Genomic DNA, 23,073 nt, shown 5'->3' with positions numbered 1-23,073 from the left:
CCACCCCCGGGGTGCTGTTGCACAGGTCTGTTAAAATAAAGACTTGCTCCAGTGGACCTGTAAATCTGCTCATGATTTATTCTCAGGTAATGTGGGCATGGAAGGTCTTGGGAATCTACCCAGGATTCTAAACCTGAGTAATTTGAACAGAGTGGTCCCTTTAAAAGAAAGAGCAATAGACACTAAAGGCAGTTAGTTCTGAAGCACTTCAGAGACAGCAGCCAGTGACAGTCAGCTACAGAGACCAGCACCTGGCAGACTTGATCTACAGTGCCCAGCAGCAGCAGTAACCAGCAGCTGGCCGTGTCAACTGTTGGCATCCAGCACTGACTGATGGCATCAAGGCTGTTGATGAGTGACCTTGCCAATTCATGATTTCCATCTGAACCAAAAAAAAAAAATCCAACCAAACAAAAAATTAACCAAATGGCAAAACCAGGGCTTTAGGGGAGGCAGAGGGAGTTAAAGGAGAACAGAGTTTCATTTTTGCAAGATAAAAGGGTTCTGACAATATATTTCACAGCAATTTGAATGTATTGACACTACTGAACTGTACACTGAAAAAATATTTAAAATTTTATGTCACATGTCTTTTACAATTAAAAAAGAAAGCCAGCTTCCCTCTTTCTCCTCTGGCTGATTCCTTCTCAGGTCCAAGGAGCTCAGCATGGCTGGGGCTCCTGGTGTCCAGCCTGGACTCCCTCGGACTGCTTGGCTCTGGTTGGACCACAGGCTGCATCCCTCAACCAATCCCCATGACCAGGGCATGAAATTGACTGACTGCTAAACCCCACCCACAACAGTGGGCTGAGAGAGAGAAGGAGGGAGGTTGCCCAGAATCTGCCTGTCTGGTAGCAAATGGAGCCCTGGAGTCTGGAGGTGTGATCACTCCTTACCACCCTTGCAGTTTGTTGGCTGTGAGGCACATTCACCCCTGAAACACATTCCTCCCACACACAACATCCCAGCAGAAGAGTAGATTTCTCCACCACAGCTGATCTAGAAATTTCTAGATTTGTGTTTTGAAGGCTGGGGTAGAACACATCTGAATTTACCCCATCACCTTCCGTCCATTCATCCCGAAGTATCTATGAAACCAGTGGGGACAGCTCACAGGAAAGACAGGCGAGCCAACTCTGGAGGACAGGAAGGGACAGGATGGGTGGAGTAGGCAGCACACCCAGGAACCGGACACCTGAAGGCAGAGAGGTCAGTTGTTGACGCAGTGAGAAATTCGAAACTGTGTGCAGGGTGACAGTGTGCTGAACACTGCCAGGTCCCACTCGTGAAACAGCCTTAAAGTGGGCCACTGTCTGTGAATGCAGGGCCAGCATCCCTCAGTGACTGGAGTTTGGTGCCTGAATTTCCCAACTCCAGGAGTCTTCCGGGGACCTGTTTCAGCCTTGGGCCGGGCTCCTGAGTGAGTGGGGTGCCTTTTATTGGGCGAAGCCCAGCGAGGGGCCTGGGAAGTGCTGTCTCCCTGCACTCGCAGCTTGGAAGCGTCTGTCTGTTGCTCATTATGTGACTGTGAGCTCATGTTCTCTCAAGTTCTCTCAAGTCAGAAGGTGAAACGGAGCTTAGGGAAAACATGTAGCCCCATGAAGAAGGCAAAGCTTTGAGCTTAGCTTCTCTCAAGCAAATTAGGAGGGAGAAGAGGAGGAGGAGAGAGAGGCAGAGATAGAGAGATCAAGAGCAAGAGGGAGAGAAAACATGAGAGAGGAAGGAAAGGAGGGAGGGAGGGAAGAGTGAGAGAGATGGAGAGAGAAGAGGCCTTCAGCTCTGGATCCCATGTCATCTGCAGCCCTACCTGAGCCGGGTGGACCCCTCACCTGCCAACCTCATTAATGACAAGGAAGGACTTGAATGAGCCCCATGTGGTAAGCAGCACTCCATGGGTCATCATTTAGGCAGAAGGCATGAGGGAGAAACCTCACGAGAGCCTAAAGTGGAGGCCAAGCCAGGAGTAGGCACCGCCCTGCACTTGCCTCTCCTTCTGTAGACAGATCCCACACACTCACATCTTCCCCAAGGTCATGGGTGTAAAACAGACACTGAGCGAGCACCTGCGGGACCCGGTGTGCCGATGTTGAGATGAAGGCTGATGAGACGGTCAGAGCCCCTGCGACCCCAGTCTCGGTTTTGGGGACAGAGGAGAGAACCGAACTGTGGGTGGAAAGAGAACAGCCTGTGGGGTCTCAGAGAGCTGGGTGTGAGTCTCAAGGACCTGTCCCTTGCTGTCAGCCACTATTGGGGACCTACTCTGTATGTGCCAGGTGTCCATTCTAGATTCTGTGAGGACAGAGGCAAGCAAGGTGGAAGGGAAGCCCCCGGTCCCTGAGAGAAGCAAACCTCCCCTGACCTCCTGTCTGCCTCTGCAGGTCTCGTGCCCATGGGTGAGGGGCCCAGCACCTTGGCCAAGGCCACAACCCTCTCAGGCCACCCAGGAACCGAACAAGTCATCCTCGCCTCCACATTTCCCTTTCCACCAGGGCGTCTGGCCAGCACCCATGCAGCGGAGCTGGTCCCAGGGGTTCCCCAGGCCCATGGTGGTCCCACCTGCCTCGCGTCAGGGGCCCATGAGTGCCAGGGGAAAGATGTTCTCCTTCATCATGGACCACAGGTCCCCCATCATCAAGCAAGGTATGTACCAGGGCTTCCCTGGGGGCATCAGGGTGGGTTTAGAGGCACGAGGACGAGTCTTGGTTTTTGTTCATTTTTCTGATTCTAAAAATAGAACATGGTCAATTGTAAAAAGAAAAATCAGGATAAACTGGAAATAAGGAAACAGAAAAGAGTCTGCATATTATCCTTATCCCTGGATTTTCGTGCCACCTTGTGTGTGCACCTTTGCTGAGCGCCTGCCCACGTGCTGAGCCGCACTCTTTGCTGAGTGTGTGTGCCTGAGTGTGTGCACGTGTGCACGGATGGGCAGCAGTATCTACACATATGCATTTGATGTGGATGTGCAGAAATATTGCCACTCACAATCCTCTTTGCCTTCTGGCTTTGGGGGATGGACTTTCTGTCTGTCACTGCTTTGGCTGGAACAGCCTCAGTGGCAGAGTGGCCAGTTGCTCAGGCCTTGGGCATGACTTCTGGGCATCCTCCATGACCTCTAGGGCCAAGTCCTGTTCTCTGTCCTGTCTGTCCAGACCCAGACCCCTGAAAGTCTCCAGGTATCTCTGTGCCTCCATGTCCTTCCTGGTCTTGCTTAAGACCCTTCACCTAGTTACCTTCTTCCATCACTAAAATAATTATCACTGCAAGAATATTCAGAACAATGAGTAAGTGAGGGTTGGGGCCATCGCTTAGTGTTAGAGTGCTTGCCCAACATGTTAGGTCCTAGATTTAATGCCTAGAACTGCCAAAAAAAAGAGTAAGTGAGATGCATCCTCAGAGTTTACATCATCTTAATCATGAAATGAACCCTGTGTTAAGAACCCAAGTTAAATCGCTTCTCGGCCTTTTGGCTAAGATCAAGTGTAAGAACCCAAGTTAAGAAAGTACTCAGCCACTCCTCCCCAACATTTTGATATAAAATTTTGAAACATGCGGCAAAAAAAGAATTTTACAGAGACCCTCCCATCTGATTCTACTATTAACATTTTTCTGTGCACATTTTTTTTGGTACCAGTATACACATTTTATATCTACCTGTTGTCCCATCCTTCTATTTATTCATTATCCCATCTTACTTTTTAATGCACTTCATACCAAATTGCACACATCTGTAGTCTTCTCCCAAACATTTTGGCACGTATACCATTAACTAGAGTTCAACAGTTTTTGTCCTTTTGATGTAAAATTAACATACAATATGTATTAGATATCAATTGTTTCATAATGCATTATCCTAAAACCTAGCACCTAAAACAATAAATAGCAACTAGTATATTGTACAGTTTGGTAGAGCATGGGACTCTTAATCCTAGGGTCATGGGTTCAAGCCCCATATTGGGTGCTAAATATAGGGAATGAGAAAGGGGACGTTACCAGAGACCTCTGCAGTGGGCCTTGGTCTCCTGTGAGCCACAATAACACAAAGCTGATTAAAGAATAAAGACAGGAAATGAGGCTTAGAGGAAAAGCTGGGGCTTGGGGTTGATCAGTGCTGCTCTGGGCAGCAAAGACAAAAGCCCCCAAGTGCATCCAGTATTTATTGAATACAATCATGGGAAGGAATAGGGAGCCGGGTGTGCTTTGAAGGCATCTAGTGAAATACTGCCGAACACCTGGCAAGATGGCACCAGGCAGGGTTATTAGGGAGTAAGCACTGCTTATCTTGCTTGGATAGAACAAACAGGTACTGGGACTGGATGCAATTAGCAAACAACCAATAGGGTCAGTGAGAAGCCATGATTCAGGAGAAAGGATTTCAACTGAGGTCACGCTGGCCTCAGCTGCACATAACTCAGCAGAGCCCTGCTACTTCACAGACCAGGGCCTAGGTTTCCATGGCAGCCATTGGGGGAGGGGCTATACTCACCCAGTCCACCATCTGACGTGCCCATTTGAGTCATATAGAGCTTTGGTCTGACTCCTGATATAAAACAATATACCCAAATTATGGAAAGCAAGAAGCATGTGCCACTTATAGCCTGCTAGTACTGGGCAGGGATGTCTGCTACAATTCAACGGTTTTTGTCCTTTTGGTATAAAATTAACATACAATGTGTATTAGTTATCAGTTGTTTCATAATACATTATCCTAAAACCTAGCACGTAAAACAAACAATAAATGAAAACCAGTGTATTGTACAGTTTCTGTGATCAGGAATTTGGGGATCACCTAGCCAGGTGGCCATGGCTCAGGGTGTCTCTGAGGTTGCAGTCAAGATACCAGCTGGGGCTGTGGTCATCTGAAGGCTGGACCAGAGCTAGAGAATCTGCTTTCAAGATGGCACACTCGCCCAATGGCAGTTGGCAGGAGCCTTGGTTCTTCCCTCAGACCTCTCCATGAAGCTGCTAGATGCCCCCTGGAAGGGCAGCAGGCTCCCTAGAGCAATGTGGAACTTTCAGCCTTTCTCATGAACAAGCCTCAGAAGTCACTCTGTCATTTCTGCAACAGCTACTGGTTTCACAGGTCAGCTCTGTCCTGTGTGGAAAGGGGACTCTGGCAGGAGTCTGAGTACCAGGAGGCAGGAATTACTAGTGATTGTCTTGGAAGCTGTCCACCACTGTCTGCCCTCTGGTCCTCCAGGATTCACCTCCCTCTCACCTTTAAGATGCCCTCACTCCCCCTGAGGCTCCCCAAATCCCATCCCACTCCAGCACCAGCTATAACTTTGTCATCTAAATTTGGTTGAGGTACAGATAGGGCTAACTGGGTGGAGTTCCTTAAGGTCAGCTCCTCAAGAAAGTTGTGACCTACCTCTCTCTTTAGTGTGTGCACTAAAGAGACTGGTCACCTGTCCCTCACATGCCTCACATGCAGGGGTGGGACAGACACAGGATGCCTGCTATGGCCCCACTTCTTGTTGATAAAGAACAAAAACAGGAAGTATGAGGTCACTGGTCCATAGCAGTTCTGAAATCCACCCAGAAGTGTGTCAGGAGTCTTTGGTTGGATTCAGTCCTATGCTTGCCCAGAAATCACCTTCCCAGGGCTCTTAGTTCTGCCCCTAAGTCACCCTGCCTTTTTTTTTTTTTTTTTTTTTTTACTGGTGTTTATCCCATCCACCATGCCCACAGACTTCTTTAACATAAGCCATTTCTACTGCTACAGTTGGGACAGGGTTTGAGTGTGTCCCCAAAGGTGCATGAACTGCAAGTTGGTCCTTTAAGAGGTGGAGCCTAGTGGAAGGTGGTTAAGTACTGCATAGAGGTTCCACCTGTGAAGGGATTCGTGTTAATCCTTTGGAATGGATTAGCTCCTGGGAGAGGGGGTTGTGAAAGAGCAAGCCTCCCCTGCCCAGTCCTTCTTGTCTCCTTGCTCACACAGTCCCCTTCTTCATGTAGCTGGGTCCCTTTCCATTTCTCCACCATGGAGTGATGCCTCAAGGGGGGCCCTGCCAGGACACCAGCACCATGCTATTGGGACCTCCAGCCACCAGAATGGTGAGCCAGATAAACCTCTTCATAAGTTACCCAGTCTTGGGTATGTTGTTACAGCAACACAACACATAATAAGACCTGTACTTGGGGCTTCCACTGCTACTGCTGCCCAAAGTGCCAGGCTTTGACTGAATAGTCCAGTGGGACCCTGTGTCTTTCCATGACCTAACAGAGGACTTGACACACCCTTTACTTCATCTTTAGACCACATTTTCCTGAGTGTGTTTTTGATTTGATCTTCCCTGGTAGCTATTCCTTAAATCTCATTTGCCATCTGGAGGGGCAGGGAGTTTGCTCACCCATCACACCAAGTCCTTTCATGCAGCAGTTCTGCTTTTAGCTGAGCTCTCCCCACTCACATTTTGCTATAAGAAGTGAGAAGTAACCAGGCGACACCTTCAAGTGTTCCACCTGAAAATCTCTTTGGCTAAATCATGCTCTTTACTAGGTACATTTCCAGCTTTCCCCATTACTGGAGGAAGCATGTTAGGAAACTTTCTGCTGCTGCATAACAAGCTTACTATAACCCCAGTAACATCTCTTCATTATTTTTTAAGCTCCTCCCCTTGAAGCCCCCTTGAAGCCCACTGAGTTTCTACTAACAGACTCTGAGGCTCTGGGACATTACTAGGTGTCCTGGTTTGGATCTGAAATGTCCCCAAAACTCATATTTTAAGACTCTGTTGCCAGCAGGTGGCTTTTTGGGAAGTGAATGGATCGTTAGTGCCCTAACACCATCAAGTGGACTAATCCATCACTCAGATCGTAATTTGATGGCCATAAGAGGAGGTCAAAGAAACAGGAAGTGTGGCGTCCTTGAAGGGAGCCAATCATCGGGACATGGCCAAAGTCCATATCTGCTGTTTAGTGCTGTGTAATAAACTGCCCAAGGCTCATGGATTTAAAACAATAAACACTTCTCATCTCACACAGTTTCTCTGGGTCAGGAGTTTGGAAATGGTTCTGCTGGGGGTTCTGGAGTCTCTTCCGAGGTGACCGAAGGCTGGACTGGGCACAAGGGCCCAACTCCAGGGTGGTCCACTCACACAGCTTGGGTTGGAGTCCTCGCCACAGGCTGTAGAAGCTCATGGAAGTGGGGAGGAAGAATTGCTGAGAACAGAAAATACATGAGGTGATTTTTAAAAATAATTTTCTGATTGACATATACTTCTCTCAGTAATGGGATCATTTGAACCTAATTCAACAGTACATCATGAAGGTCTCCCCACATCAGTAAACCAACTGACTGCAAAATGGTTAAGAGTGTAGGCTCTGAATCAGATAAACCTGGCTTCGAATATTGACTTCCCCACTTGACAGCTGTGCAACCTTAGGCAAGGTTGCAAAAGTATCTCTGTGCTTTTGAGCCCAGTCTGGGCAACTTAGTGAATTCTGTCTTAAAATAAAAGCTAAAAGTGCCAGGGATGTAGCTCTCCGGCAAAGCGTCTCTGTGCTTCCGATCCCTCATTTATATGGTGGTATAAATGATGATAACTCACCCGGTCACTCCATCATGAGAGCGCCTCTCACCATGCCCGATTTGAGGACGGACGCTCACTACATATCAGTTTTAAAAATGAAACTGTTACCTGCCCATGATCATTACTTGACTTGTATGTAGTACTATGTACAGTGTGAAGAAACCCAGTCCATATCACAAATGCACAGCAGGGGAACCCAGTGCTGTCCCTGATGAGGGCTGGCAGTTAACAAAGTACCAGGACCGCCAGGCCTTGTTAAATACTCAAGAAACTTCCCTGAAGTTTGGCAAACAGATGCCACTTCATACCTCTTAAAGTGCCAGATTGAGGGGACACAGCCCTTGGGTTCCTTTTGATACTTAGCAGTGGCCAGGGACGAATCTGGGGTGAGGGAGGGACGCCTGCCCCAGATCCCTGATGCCTGCACACAGGGAAAGCGAGGGTCATGTCAGACTGCTCCCCACAACTGCAAGGAGCCCCCTGCCGTAGCAGGGAGACCCCAAACAGTCGTCGAGCCTGTTCTGCAGGTTTGAGGAAACCCAGGTTCCCAGGCCTGCAGGGGCCTCAGCCATCCCTGGCCATCAGGGTCACTTGAAGGTGGTGGACGCATCTGGAGTTGTCCCTAGAAGTGGCATCAGACGGCAGAAATCTGAGCTGGGACTGGACTCAGCACCAGTTAGGACAAGACCTTGGGGCTCCCCTATGGCCTGTGCTGCTCACCCAAATGGGGGACCCCTGGACTTCCACCATCCCAGGCAGTCCCTCCTGCCACTGACCACGGGGGCTCCTTCCTAGCAGTCAGGGCCCCAGAGTGTGGGCCACCCCTTCCAGCAGCAGAAACCCAGGACTTGCCTGCAGGTTTCTGATTGGGAAAGCCCCAGGGTGCCATAGCTACCGTGGGACTTCGGCCTTCCTGATGACATGCTGACCCCTAAGGGCAGGCCTCCTGCTTAGGGTTACTGACTGTTGTGGTTAAATGAACTCACATATATGCAGCATCAAACCACCCAAGCTGGATATTTAACAAATAAGCCACCGGCTGGTGACAGTAATTGGTATGCCTGCCTCGGGGCCCTAGAGTAAGCTGGATCTCATGGTCAAACCTGTGGCATGAGAGTTGTTACGTATTATAATATCATATCTCCCTTATTCCTTAAAAAAATCCAGTTACAGATGTTGTGAGGTCAGAAGACATTGAGTGTAGATGGAGGGGAACAATGCGGAGTGGTCCAGCCCAAGCATTCAGTGGCCACTGCCATATGTGGCTTGTGAGCACTTCAAATGTGGCTACTGTGGCCGAGCAACCAAATGTCCAGATGTTCAATTTTAAATTTTTATTTTATTTTATTATGGTACTGGGGATTGAACCCAGTGTCTTTGCACTGAGCTACATCCCTGGCACTTTTAGCTTTTATTTTAAGACAGAATTCACTAAGTTGCCCAGACTGGGCTCAAACTTGCAATCCTCCTGCATCAGCCTCCCAGAGTGCTGGGATTACAGGCCTGCACCACCATGGTTGGATGGACTCCTGAAAGTTTAATTTTAATGAATTTAACTTTAATACATGTTACTCAATTTCAGTTGTTGGAAATGTTTGAGGATGCTTGGTACATCCTGGGTTTATGAATCTCATTTTTTCAATTATACTTGTTTGTGAAATCTAAATACAGACCATGTCTTTCTGATGAACATTTAGCCGCCGAAGAGTGATAGGCTGCAAGTGCAAAATAATACCCAGACTTCAAAGATATCTTGCCTAGATTATATATTGCAGTGGTATTCGTGTTTCTGATGTGTTAGGTTAAAAATAAAATCTATTATTAAAATTAATTTCATCTTTTCATTTTACCTTTTTAATGTGACCATTAGAAATGTTAGAATTCCATCCTGCGGCTTTTGTCATGATTCTCTGGGACAGCACTGGCCCAATCAGTGGGGACCCAGGCTTAGGATCCTAGGGGCAGGGAGGGCAGAAGATACGGCTGAAAATAACCTTTCCTGAGCACAAAGTTGGGCTTGTGGACAATGGGCAGCCACTGAACCCCTTCAGTGAAATTTGCTGCAGAGCTCTTCAGTTGTCCCCTGTCTTTTCTACTCAGCACTTTCCCCTTGGGCCACCCCTCCCACAGACAGGGGGAGGAACAAAGGCCTGGAGAGACAGGGATTGGCCATCTTGGTTCTGTGAGCCAGTGCCCAAGGCCGCTCCCAGCGTGGCAAGGACACCAAGAGAATGTGGTCCTTCTTGGGTCCTGTCTTTCAGGCCACACTGCAGGCCTCTCCCATGGTGGCAGGAAGCCCAGTGGGGGTAGAGGTGGGGAGCCTACTATCCTCAGCTATTTCTGGGGCAACCAACTTTCCAGGCCCTATCACTGAAATCTTGCATCACAGGAGACTCTCAGTCCTGGACGAACCAGGACAGTTGGCCACCTTGACTGTTCCACCCAAGCAAGCTCTAAAACTCCAGGTAACTCTGTCACTTCAGTCCTCAGCAGTGGGCAAGAGAGCAAAACTCCATGGCCAGGCCTTGTGCTATCTGTGCAAAACCCTCTTGCTGATGGGTCAGGGTGACCTAGACCTAAATTCCCCTGTTCTCTTCTTCATTCATGCACGCAGAACATTGTGGGGCACCTTACACTGGCTCTGTGCCCTGGCTCTGGAGCTACTGACTCTGCCCTTTCCTAGAAGGGAACTCACGGACTGTGTATACAATGGCATCCCAATAGTTTGCTAATGTTAACACAGTGCTATTGTGAGTGCTGGAGTTTGCCTGTGGAAAGCCCTGGAGACAGCAAGCCTTTGATGAGCACCATCTTCCACCCAAGTCTAATGGAAATTCCAGGACCCCCTGTAGATGCCTGAAACTATAGATTATACCCAAATATATGTATACTGTTTTTTCCCACATGCCCAGCAGCATGGCACCCAGTGCCAGATTTCACCTGTCTTTCCGTGTTTTATGCCCCAGCACCTCCTTGACATCATTTCTCTTGTTCTGTGGGGCCATTATAAAGCAAATTAAGGGCAACTTGAACACAGCACTGTGATTCTGTGATAGTCGATCAGCTAATAAGTGACTAATGCGGAAGTAGTTTATAGAGACTGGATATGGTGGCCCTGGGGATAATTCCTGTTCACCATAAGGCAGGAGAGATTCCCAGTGCTCATTAGCTCCTCCTAGTGGTAGGAAATGATATAGCTGGGGATCAAGAAAGGGTCTCCAACGAAACAAGATTCTAGATGAACAATGAAATATGAGTGATATTCGCTAGTGCAGAGGGATGGGGACAGTATTCCAGGTGGAAGGGGCTGGCGGGGGAGAGTGTGGCTAAAGGGTCCACTCCCAGGGAATGTGGCTCCTACCTGGAAGCTGGTAGGCTGGCAGGAGTCAGACCACATACAGCTGGCAGTGAGCGGTCAGGGCAGAGTGATAGGCAGGAAGAGGATATCATCTGGCTCCACTAGACTTGGGATGTGTTTGCCCCTTCGGGGAAAGGGACAGGGATAACTAAGAAGGGATAATCGCTCCTTTTCCCTTCGGAAGAGTTTGGTTTTATCTGCTTGTCTTATTGCCCATAAGAAATACATAAGCAAACTAACCCAGTGAAGAGTAGAGTCAGGAAGTGCCTGTGACCCCAGTCTGTTCTGGTGCATAGCTACCCCAAAGCCCAGGGCCCTTTCCTCCCACACCCCAGGAAACACGGGGATCCGGGCAGCCATTCAGCATTCCAGGCCATGTCTTCCCAGGCACCAGCAGTCACCACTTCTGTTCACTGGGGAATCTGGGTCCACAGCAAGTTTGCCACCTGCAGGAAATCACTGGCTCCAAAATACATGAAAAATACAGAATCAAAATGAACAAACAACCACAAATGTGATGGTACAGACTGCATTCATGGTTAAACATTCATTAATATTGCATTACATTTGAAAATAATCCCTTCAGTTTCTCACCTCACAAGAAGAGAAGAGTGTGGAATAACTGCCCAGAAATCATAATAGGAAATTTTAAATGTCCTATTCAGAGCCAAATGACCTCAGAAGAAGATTTATAAAAATCCTTTTCAAAATTTCTACACCAAAAAAAAAATTTGTATTTCCTGATGTCGGTGAATTGGGATGCGTTTTCTACCACATATACACAGTGTGATTTCCAAACATAGTGTTGCCAGAGTCCCTGAAAATCATAATCAGCCCATGTGATATTGTGATGAATAAGAAAAGAATGTGGCACAACTGGAAATACTCAACTTTGATACACGGTCAAGTGCAAAAACAAGCTGGTGAAGAAACTTTCCAACTATAAGTCCATTTATGTGTTTGAAAGGTATAGTTACAATTAAAAGAGCTAACATTGAACGCTGAATGCTCTTCCCCTCTCTACTCTCACACTATCTGGTTAACAAAATGTGTGGTGTGGTGCCTCCCACTGTGTTAATAAACTTTCTGTCACTGTGACAAAATGCTTGAGATAAAATATCCTTAAAAAGAGGAAAGGTTTGTTTGGCTCATGGTTTCAGAAGTTTTAGTCCATGGTTGCATGGCTCAGTGGCCTTTGAGCCTGGGTGACTATGTCATGGTGGGCATGTGTGGAGGGCAATTGTGTTCATCTTGTGGAGCCTGGGACACAGAAAAAGAGAGAAGAGAGGAAAGAGAGAGAGAGAGAGAGAGAGAGAGAGAGAGAGAGAGAGAGAGCACTGTGGTGCCACTGTCCCCTTTAAGGGAACATCCCTGATAACCTAACTTCCTCCATGCCTCCTAAGTTCATCATCTACCCCTAGCATCATAGGCAAGGGCCCAAGTCTTTAACACTGGCCTTGGGGCCATTCAGTATCCAAACCCTAGCACCCACTGAGGAATTCTCCAACACCAGCTGGCATCCTATAACTCAATGCAATGCTGACACTATCTCCCTAGAGTTAATGTCAAATCCTACAGGCTGGGGCTCAGTCCTGCGAGACCCCCATCCCACCCCTACCAGATGCCTGTTGCAAGTCTGGGCCTCTGCTACTTCTGACTAACTGGCTATAATTTGGGGTTCCCATGATAGACCCTTCTCAGATCTGAACAGTTGCTGGAATGGCTCATAGAGCTCAGGGGAACACTTTGCTTACTTTATTACAAAGAATATTTTTAAGGATACAACTGAACAGCCAGGGGTTGGGATGTGGCTCAGTGGTGCAGCACTTGCCTAGTATGCATAAGGCCCTGGGTTCTGTCCCCACCACCACAAAAAATGAAACAAAAACAACAAATCTAAATGATCAACCAGATGAAGCATTCCACGGATGCAGTATGTGAGGGGCACAAAATTCCCATGTCCTTCCTGGGTTCCCTGAACTCCAGATAACCTCCACATTTGAGCAGCCTGGAGCTCCCCAAGCCAAGGCCTTTGGGGGATTTATGAAGGCTCTGGTACAGGTGTGCACTTGGTCCTTGCTCAACCTTCAGCCCTTCTCCATCCCCTGGCACCAGGAACCACAGCTATCTATCATCTCATAAGCATGCAAAAGGACACTTACTACTTTAGAGATTCCTAGAGATTTAGGAACTAGGTGCCAGGAAACAGATGAAGACCAAATATATATACATTTATTATAAATCACAATGTCACTGAGTCAAATAGTAAATATTTTAGGGGGTTGGGTCTTGCAGTCTGTTACAATTATTCAGTTTTGCCCTTGTATCACAAAAAGCAGCCATAGATGATGCTTAAGTGAATGGCTGTGTTCCAGTAAAACTCTAAAAGTAAACACTGTGCCAGATTTAGCCTGAGGACTATAATGTACTGACCCCTGTTCTACATCATATTCCATTTAATCCTCAAAAGAGCCCTTTATAATAGACACTATTCATGCCCCTGAATTGCCCATGTGGAAAGTAAGGCAGAGAGAGATTAATTGACCTGTTCAAGCTCAGCAGGTCTTTATGCAGCTTTAAAAATAAATCTGGAGGGCCAGGGATTTAGCTCAGTGGCCCCACACCTGCCTTGCAAGTACAAGGTCCTGAATTTGATCCCGGTACCAATAAATAAATAAATAAATAATCAATCAATCTGGAAAAGACACATCCAAGTGGCTAACAGCACATTTAGTGCTGGGGGAGAGGAGTAAGGTGGCTTTTTCTGTTTTTCGTGCTTCTATAATGTTTTCATTGCTCTCCAAAAGTGAACATATATGCTCCAATTTTAAATCACAATACAGTATATTAGTCTTGGGGGGAAAGAGTGAAGGCTAACCTAAAAATATTCTTCAAGAGCTTAAAAAACTCACACTGTCTTCTGTGCTCTCTGCTCATCTCCTGCCTTAGTGTGGACCAATACTGTGGACCTGGCAGAACAATCCATGCCTGAGGGAATGCCTGGGGCAGCCTCTGCCTCCGAGATTTATGTGGAACAGGACCTGGCCCAGCAGGAAAAGGTGAGGTATCCAAGGGAAGGACTGAGCTACAGCAACCGGAGGGCAGCAGGGGGACTTGCTACCACCTCTTGTTGTTCTTTGTGGCCTGTTGTCCAAGAAACCATTTATTTGACCAAAAGTTATATCCTACATAACAACATCTATAAACCTCTGCTTATTAAGCACCTAGTGTGTGCACTTGGCTTTCGTTAGCTCCTTTAATCTTTGCCATCTTCAAAATAGATTTTATCACCTTTGTTTTGCCAGTGAGGAAACTGAAGCTCAGAGAAGTAAGTAACTTGCACAGTGTGAGAGGAAGAACTGGGCTTTGGGCCTGGGTCTGGCTAACTTCTAAGCTGGTATTACTGACTCCCACACAGTAACCACTCATTCATCCACACAAGATGGAGCAGCCATAGGAAAAAGGTTTTCTAGCAGGAGGAAGTGATAGGTGACATCAGAGGCAACTGAGCCAAGGAGAGACTTCTTACAGAACCAGGGAGATTTGGAGAATTGAAGCAGAATGGGGTCAGGACATGTGCATTTCAAACCAGGAAGGATGGGTCAAGGTTAATTTCTCTCCACTTAGCTACAATTTGAACTTGTCCTTAAGAAGACTGTCTCCAAATGTCTCATTTTCCTAAGGATCAGGGCTGAGCCTGTAGCAGTTCTGAATCTGTGGGGAAAAGGGCCACCTGGGGCTCTTGTGACACTCAGGACATTCCTAGGAATCCACAGCATCAAGTGAAGGATGCTTCTGAAGCAGGTGTCCCAGGACCAGATGGCAAAATGTTTCAGGAGTGGAAAACCAGCCTTGGACTTGGTTATGGCTTGTGTCTAGATGTCCCCACAAAGCTTCATGCAGTCATAGATGGGGCTTTTTCAAAAGTGGCTGGATCTAGACTGTGTAACACTAGGATTGACTCATGGTGCAATGCTAGGATCAAAGGCACTAGGATTAAGGGTGTGTGAGTGCTACCTGCCATAAGTAGCCTGGATAAAATATAAGGGATAGAAAGAGCTCTGGTTGTTCCTTGCTTGCTTTGCTACCTTCTGACTGCCATGAACTGTTTCTCCTCTGCAATGCCTTTCTGCCATGCCACCTTGCCTTGGAGCCAGCCAATTATGGACTGAAACTTTTACAAACTGTGAGCTAAATAAACCTTTCCTCCCTTAACTTGTGGGTGTTGGGTATTTTGTCCCAGCAACAAGAAAAGTAACTAAGATAGACCTACTGTCGCTTACCTGCACTGGGCAACAAGCCAACCCCAGACTTCGTGGCTTCCAACAGCAGCTTGTTATTTCCCATTACTCCTTGGCTGGCTGGCAGGCTTCCTCAGCCTGGACTTCTTGCCTGTGCCATGCACTGTGGTCACTGGTGCAATGGTGAGGCTGGTGGTCCCAGATGACTGTGTTCCCAGGTCTGAGATGGCAGCCAGGATGCCTAGAAGGTGAACCCATCTGCTCTGGCTTTTCAACCTGGGCTTCTCTAGGGCCCTGGGGGCCAGGACAGAAGCTGCACCACCTCTGAAAAACTTGCCTGGAGATCACTGGGCCCCCTCCCATCACATTCCGTGGGTCAAAGCAGGTCGAACGGCAGCCTAGACGTAGGGGATGGGGCGATGAGCTCTGCTCAATGGCACATGCTGCAAAGTACTCATTCCCATTTTTAATCCACTGCAGTTATTAAACTGGAAATACAATGCAACTGTGTTTATAATTTTTTCTATTTACAATCCATCTATCCCCTGACTTGCCAGGATTCTTCCAAGTGCAAGTGACAACAAACAAATTGGTTTAAGGGAGGGGAGAATAAAAGCACCTATTGGCTTACTTTATTAGGGAAATGTAAAGACTCACTAGTGTCGGGTCTGGCTAGATCCAGGAGCTTGAATGACATCATCAAAAGCCTCCCTGCTGCCAATTTCTCCTGTTCTCATTATAGTTTGGATTCTTCCAGCAGGCCAGATTCTTGGGTTAGAAAAGATTATGGCAGACAAACTCAAGTCTTTAAATTTAAAGTTTATGACCTAAAAGGAAGCAAGACCTTCCTCCTCTTGTAATCAGTGTATGGCATCTGCAGAGATTGGGTGGACTAGCTTGGGTGACATGGCATGGGGAGGTGGGACAGGAAGGAGCAGGACACATGATTGGCACACCCACCAAAGACACATGGTGGATGGGAGACTGCCATAAGGAAGGACACAGAGCCTCACCAGGAAGTCAGACACTGCAGCTGCAGACCATACCCTGAAGGCTCCTTTGGCCCCAGCAAGGGTCCAGCAATAGTAGGTGCCCAATAAATGTTTGTTGCATGAATAATGAGTGAGCATCTGCTGACAGAGACTCTGAGAGACTTGTTTTGGATGAAGCAGGGGCCTACCCTGGGACACAGACCCTGTCCCTTGAAATCTCATCACAGCATTCACCAGGACCCAGAGAAAGATACTAGGCAGCAGCTGGCACTGCTACATAGGCTCCTGTGTGACCGAGATCCCATCCTTGCCAAGAAACTACAAGTTCATCAGACTCGTTCAAGACTTTGCAGACCATGAGCTGGCCTGGAAACGGCCCCTCTACCTCCTGACCAGTGGGAAATGGCTGGAAGATCGAGGATCCTTTCAAAGTTATGAGCCAGACAGGATGGGAAATGCCTGTAATCCCAGCACTCTGGGAAGCTGAGGCATGAGGATTCCAAATTCTAGCCCAGCCTGGGAAACTTAGTGAGTTAGTAAGATCCTGTCTCAAAATTAAAAAGACAATATGGGACACAATGAAAGCAGTTGTACTCGGGAAATTCATAGCAGTGAATGCCCATATTAGGAAAGCAGAGAGAACTCAAATAAATAACCTAATGCAGAACCTCAAGCTCCAGGAGAAAGAAGAGCAAGTCAAAACCAAAGCTCATACCAGGGAGGAAATTATAAAGATCAGAGCAGAAATCAATGCAATGGAGACTAAGAGAATGATACAAAAAAATCAATGAATCAAACAGTTGGTTTTTCAAAAGAATAAATAAAATTGATAAACCTTTAACCAACCTTATCAAAAAAGGAAAGAAAAGGCTCAAATCCATGCAATTAAGAATGAAAAAGGTGAAGTCACAACAGACCCAGCAGAAATCCAGAGGATCATCAATACCTACTTTGAGAATGTGTTCTCTAATAAAGTGGAAAACACAGAAGAAAAGGACAGATTCCTAGATACATACAAATTGCCAAAGTTAAATGAAGAAGATACTGAAATTCTAAACACCCCAATTACAATGAGTGAAATTGAAAATGTAATAAAAAAAATTTACCAACAAAGAAAAGCCCAGGTCCTCATGGCTTCACTGCTGAATTCTGCAAGACATTTAAAGAACTATCACCACTACTCTTTAAGCTCATCAAGGAAATTGAAAGGGAAGCAATACTTCCAAATTCATTCCTGGAAGCAATGTTACTTTGATTCCAAAACCAGGGAAAGACACAACCCAAAAAGAAAACTACAGGCCAATCTCCCTAATGAACATAGAGGCAAAAATCCTCAACAAGTTACTGGCAAACAGAGTACTGGCAAAAAGAGGGTCATCAAGAAGATCATACACCCTGACCAAGTCAGATTTATCCCAGGGATGGTTCAACATATGTAAATCAATAAATGTAATACACAATATTAACAGAGTCAAGGACAAAAACCATATGATCATCTCAATGGATTCAGAAAAAGCATTTGACAAAATCCAGCACCCATTCATGATAAAAACCCTACAGAAATTTGGAATAAAAGGTCTTTATCTCAACCTGATTAAGACTATCTATGAAAAACCAACAGCCAACATCATACTAAATGGTCAAAAACTGAAAACTTTCACACTAAAATCAGGAACAAGACAAGGATGCCCACTATCACCACTCCTGTTCAATTTAATTCTGGAAACATTAGCCACAGCAATTAGAAAAGAGAAAGAAATAAAAGGAATAAAGATAGGAAAGGAAGAAGTTAAACTGTCATTATTTGCTGATGATATGATACTTTACATAGAAGACAAAAAAACTCTTCCAAAAGACTTCTAGACTTAACTGACAGATTCAGTAGAGTAGCTGGATACAAGATCAACGCTCAAAAAACAATAGCCTTTTTATACACAAATAATAGACTCACTGAGAGAGAAACTAGGGAAATAATTCCTTTTACAATAGCATCCAAAAAAATGAAATATCTAGGAATCAATCTAACAAAGGAAGCAAAAGACCTCTACACTGAAAACTACAGCACTCTGAAAAGAGATTGAAGAGGATATAAGAAAATGGAAAGACATCCCTAGCTCCTGGGTAGGAAGAACCAATATAGTGAAAATGGACATACTTCCAAAACTGCTATATAGATTTTAATGCAATGCTGATTGAAATTGCAGCAATATACTTCACAGAACTGGAGAAAACAATCCAAAAATTCATTTGGAACCAGAAGAGACCTAGAATAGCTAAAGCAATTCTAAGCAACAGAGACATGGCAGGGGGTATCACAATCCCCAACCTGCAACTATACTACAAAGTTACTGTGACAAAAACAGCATGGTACTGGCAAATAAACAGACCCAAGGATCAGTGGAATAGATTAGAAGATGCAGAAACAACTCCAGACATACTCAGCCACTTCATCTTTGACAAAGGAGCCAACCACCCTCATTGGAGGAAAGATAGTCTATTTAATAAATGGTGTTGGAAAAACTGGATTTCAACCTGCCAAAGATTAAAACTAGACCCATATCTATCACCATGCAGTAAACTAAGATCAAAGTGGATTAAAGATCTAAATAGTAAAACAGAAACACTAAACTTGCTGGAAGATAAGTTAGGTAGAACTCTTGAAGACATTGGCATAGGAAAAGACTTTATGAACAAAACCTCAGTAGCATGGGAACTAGCACAAAGAATCAACAACTGGGATCTCATCTTATTAAAAAGCTTCTGCACTACAAGAGAAACCACCAACAGAGCTAAGAGACAACCTACAACGTGTGGAAAAAATTTTTAGCAGCTGTACCTCAGACAAAGGACTACTATCTAGAATATATAAAGAACTGAAAAAAAAAATCAGACCCCCCCAAATTAAAAACCCCAATTCAAAACTGGGCATCTGAAATGAACAGACATTTCTCAGACAAAGAAGTAAAAGCAGCAAATAAACATATGAAAAAATGTTCAACATCACTGGTCATTTGAGAGATGCAGATGAAAACACTGAGATTCCACCTCACCCCACAAAGAATGGCTGCTATCAAGAAATCAACCAATAGCAAATTCTGGCAGGGGTGTGAGGAGAAAGGAACCCTTCTCCATTGTTGGTGGGAGTGCAGACTGGTGCAACCACTGTGAAAGTCAGTATGGAGATACCTCAAAGAACTAGGACTAGAGGTCCCATTTGACCCGGCTATTCCCCTGCTGGGTATCTTCCCAACAGAATTAAAAGAATCATACCACAGGCATATATGTGCACCCATGTGTTTATAGCAGCACAGTTTGTAATAGCTAAAGCTTGGAAACAGCCCAAGTGCCCATCAACTGGAAACTGGATAAAGAAGATGTGGTTTTTTTATAAAATGGAGTACTACTCAACCATAAAGAACGAGAAACTAGAGACATTTATAGCTAAATGGATGCACATTGAGGCCATCCTCTTAAACCAAATAAATAGGACACACGTGTATAAATACCGAATCGTTTCTCTAGTGTGAGAAACTGAAAGTGTAAATAAGGATTAAAATGATTAAAACGAATAATTGATCATTTGAAATAGGAAGAAAAGGTCCAAAGGGATAGGGGAAGTGAGAGGGGAAGGGGAAAGGGGAAAAGGGAAAGGAAAAATAATGAGAAAAGAAAAAAATGGAAACAGTCTTTGTAAATAGGGAAGTGTGAAGGGCACACAGGAAATGGGGAAAAAATAAGAACAAAGATACATCATGCACAGGTACAAGCACCCAATGATAAGTGTAAACATATTGTATACCTAAAATGTACCAATAAAAGAATTTAAGCAGAGAGAGAGAGAGAGCGAAGAGGAGAGGGGAGGAGGGGAGGAGGAGGAGGAGGAGAGGACCAGGACCTGGGTTCAACCTCCCACCCTCAAGTAATGGATCAGAAATTTGCAGCTGCATGAGAAAGTACATTTGGGGATTTTTTTCAGTCTTCCTGATATTTTACTGATGTTTTCTGGTGAGAGTTTGAGGAATTGTCCCCCTGTTGGGGAGACCTAACAAATTCATTGGCTACAGTGCTTTTTCCTTGGGAGGAATGGAAGCCAGCTTCACTGCACCATGGATTGGGCTGCCAGGTGTTCCCCAGCCCTGTCTCTGGAGCTCACACCAAATTGCCAGTCCCCTCCTGACTGAGTCCTCAGGACCAGAGCTCTGTGTGCATAACCAGGAAGCAGGCAGTGCCAAAGAAAGAACAGGAAAATGAAACGCTTTGGAATGCATTCCTAGTGTTACAGTGAAAACTGACTCTCATTCTACTCAGAATGTGCTCGAACCAGATGCCATTTTCCTAATTACCTTTCCTGGGTCCCCAGTGCACTAGACTGAGGCCTGGTAAGTTAATTCCTAAAACTATTGTAAATAACTTTCTGGCTACAGAAGCTCCCAGGTGGCAGGAAAGCGTGATTTCAAGGCAGAGCAAAGTTTCCATACTAGTAGTAGTCACGAGCATCCAGTATGGGCACCTGTGTATATGACTGTGTGATTTTGAGCCTGCCATCCACCTGAGGCTTCCCAGGCCACAGAGCAGCCTCAGTGTCTACCTCTGCCCTCCCTGGCTGTCCTCGCCTTCCTCGAAGCATGACCCCTATTTGTCCTGTATTCTTGAATGGGCTCAACGTCATACCCAGGGCCACTCCTAGCAAGCTTCCCTTCTGATCTCTACCCAGGATGAAATAATCCTGCTGCTGGGGAGAGAAGTCACTCGTCTCTCAGATTTTGAGCTTGAATCCAAATATAAGGATGTAGTCATAGCAAACCTGCAGAACGAAGTGGCCGGGCTGAATCAGAAGCTGTCAGAGACCACCGCCTCCAGACCGAGGGACAGTGGCATCCCCAAGAAGTTCCAGGGTCCAGATGAAGACAGCAACACCAGGCAGAGGGAGATCCAGAGCTTGAAAAGCCAGGTAGGACTAGTGCACAAGTTGGTGGCCGCCCCAGTGATGCATAGAGCATCCTCTGAAACGCTCAATATGCGTATGAGGAGACTGAGGCAGGCCGGAGACCCCCAGGGGGTGCCCAGAGCTGGCACAGCACATTGGAGGTGACACACTTTGAAACATGGTCTGACCCCATTTCCTGTTTCTGCCCAGTGCTGTCCAGACCCATCCAGGAGGTGCTAGGGGGCAGAGGGGCCCCAGTCCTATAGCACCAAACCCCAAAGGTGGTTACTGGCTCACCTATGAGGAATCTCATCAAACAAAAATTCCCCATCCAGAATGTCTAGATTTACTAGGCTTTCTCTTTCTTTGGAAACTAGATCCAAATTCCTTTTTTAAAAATTGGGCATGGACTTTGTACATAAATTACATCCTCACAAAGTTGATGGAAGAAAAACAATCCCTGGCGAGTACCGGTCTCCACACACAGTGCTGCTTAGATTGCAGCCCAGGCTCTGCTCTGGCTCCCTGTTCCCAGCTTCTCAGCTTTTTGCTTCTGTACCCCACTCAAGGTGCCCAGCACCAGCCCTGGAAGTGGTGCCCTAGAAAAGGACCTGGCTGCCAGGCATAGTGGTACACACCTGTAATTCCAGCTACTCGGGATGCTGAGGCAGCAGGGTCACAAATTTGAGTCCAGCCTGAGCAAGACAGCAAGACCCTTCTCAAAATTAAAACTAAAAAGGGCTGGGAAAGAAGCTCAGTGGAAGAGCGCCCCTGGGTCCCATTCCCAGTACTGGAAAAAAGAAAATTTTTTTGTTTTAATTAAATAACAAGGAAGAAAAGGACATGGTTTATGCACGGTGAGCCTAGGCCACTCCACTGAGGGCTGAAGCTACCCCAAGCGAAGGACTGGGTCCAGCGCCCGCCATGCTCTGATTACAGCACTCCCTTTTCCATGGTTCAGTTACCCACAATGTTATGGCTGTGTCTAGATGTCCCCCAAAGCCTCATGCAGTCTTAGGTGGGGCTTTTTCAGAAGTGACTCAGTCCACAGTGTGTGACTGATTCACGGTGCAATGCTAGGCCTGAGGGCACTAGGATTAAGGGTGTGAGTGCTCCCCACCCTAGTAAACTGAATAAGATAAAAGGGGCAGGAAGATGATATTGAGGGCCCCTCCCGTGTTCCCTTGCTTGCTTGCTTGCTAGGTTTTGCTGTCTTCCCCCACCATGAACTATTGCCTCTCTGCCGTGCCACCCTGCCTTGGAGCCAGCCAATTATGGACTGAAACGTCTATGAACTGTGAGCTAAATAAACCTTTTCCCTCTTTAATTTTGGGTGTTGGATATTTTCCCTCAGCAACAAGAGAAAAGTAACCAAGCCACACAGTCTACTGTGACCTGAAAAAAATATATAATTTGTACTACCTAGTACATATAGTAGTATATATAGTATAATTTGTAGCTACCTAGTTCAGGCTGGCTTTGAACTCACTATGTAGCCCAGGATGGCCTCGAACTTGCAGATATCCGCCTGCCTTAGCCTCCCAAGTGCTGGGATTATAGGCACGTGCTACGCCTGACAGCCATGGCCTGAAAATATTGTGAAAATTTACAAAACTAAACAATTCATAAATTTTAAATAACTATTAGAGCATATTGTTAGTTATTCTGTTTGTGGTCATTATTATTAATCTCTCATTGTGTCTAGTTTATAAATTAAACTTTATCATAGTGGTGCATGTAGATAGGAGAAAATAGCATATATAGTATTTAGTGCCAGGGATTTAGCTTAGTGTTTCCGGCACCTGACATGCAAGCGCAAGGTCCTGAGTTCGATCCCCAGTACCAAAAAAAAAAATCACTTCTTGGCCTTTTGGCTAAGATCAAGGGCATAGTGTTTAGTACTCTCCAGTTTCCAATACAACTGAGGGCCTTGGGATGAATCTGCAGCAGATAAAGGAGGGACAACTCTAAGGGGACCATGTCTGTTCATTCGTTCATTCATTCACCCATTTGTTCATAC

General features: G+C 46.0%; 1 protein-coding gene across 6 annotated transcripts in view; it reads left to right on the top strand.

The window, feature by feature from the left end:
- Fhad1 (forkhead associated phosphopeptide binding domain 1) overlaps positions 1–23,073 on the top strand; it is a 162,386-nt gene that overhangs the window by 55,801 nt on the left and 83,512 nt on the right. For 4 of the 6 annotated variants that reach the window (XR_015452701.1, XM_087215112.1, XM_087215111.1 and 1 more), the window contains exons 4-6: positions 2,379–2,640; positions 13,843–13,952; positions 20,841–21,077. Coding sequence is in view for 5 of the 6 variants with exons in the window: in XM_087215112.1 (XP_087071238.1) it covers positions 2,379–2,640; positions 13,843–13,952; positions 20,841–21,077 (609 nt within the window). In the remaining variant the exon portion in view is untranslated. Of the gene's footprint in view, positions 1–1,801; positions 1,878–2,378; positions 2,641–13,842; positions 13,953–20,840; positions 21,078–23,073 lie in introns of all 6 variants that reach the window. The other 2 variants (XM_087215114.1, XM_087215113.1) reach the window with 2 other exon arrangements.

The sequence above is a fragment of the Heterocephalus glaber genome, unplaced genomic scaffold (assembly GCF_053883595.1).
Source record: "Heterocephalus glaber isolate CG9 unplaced genomic scaffold, H.glaber_assembly_v1.0 deba00001452, whole genome shotgun sequence".
Taxonomy (NCBI): domain Eukaryota; kingdom Metazoa; phylum Chordata; class Mammalia; order Rodentia; family Bathyergidae; genus Heterocephalus; species Heterocephalus glaber.
Note: the sequence above shows the minus strand (reverse complement) of the source record. Positions and strands in the feature narration are given on the sequence as shown.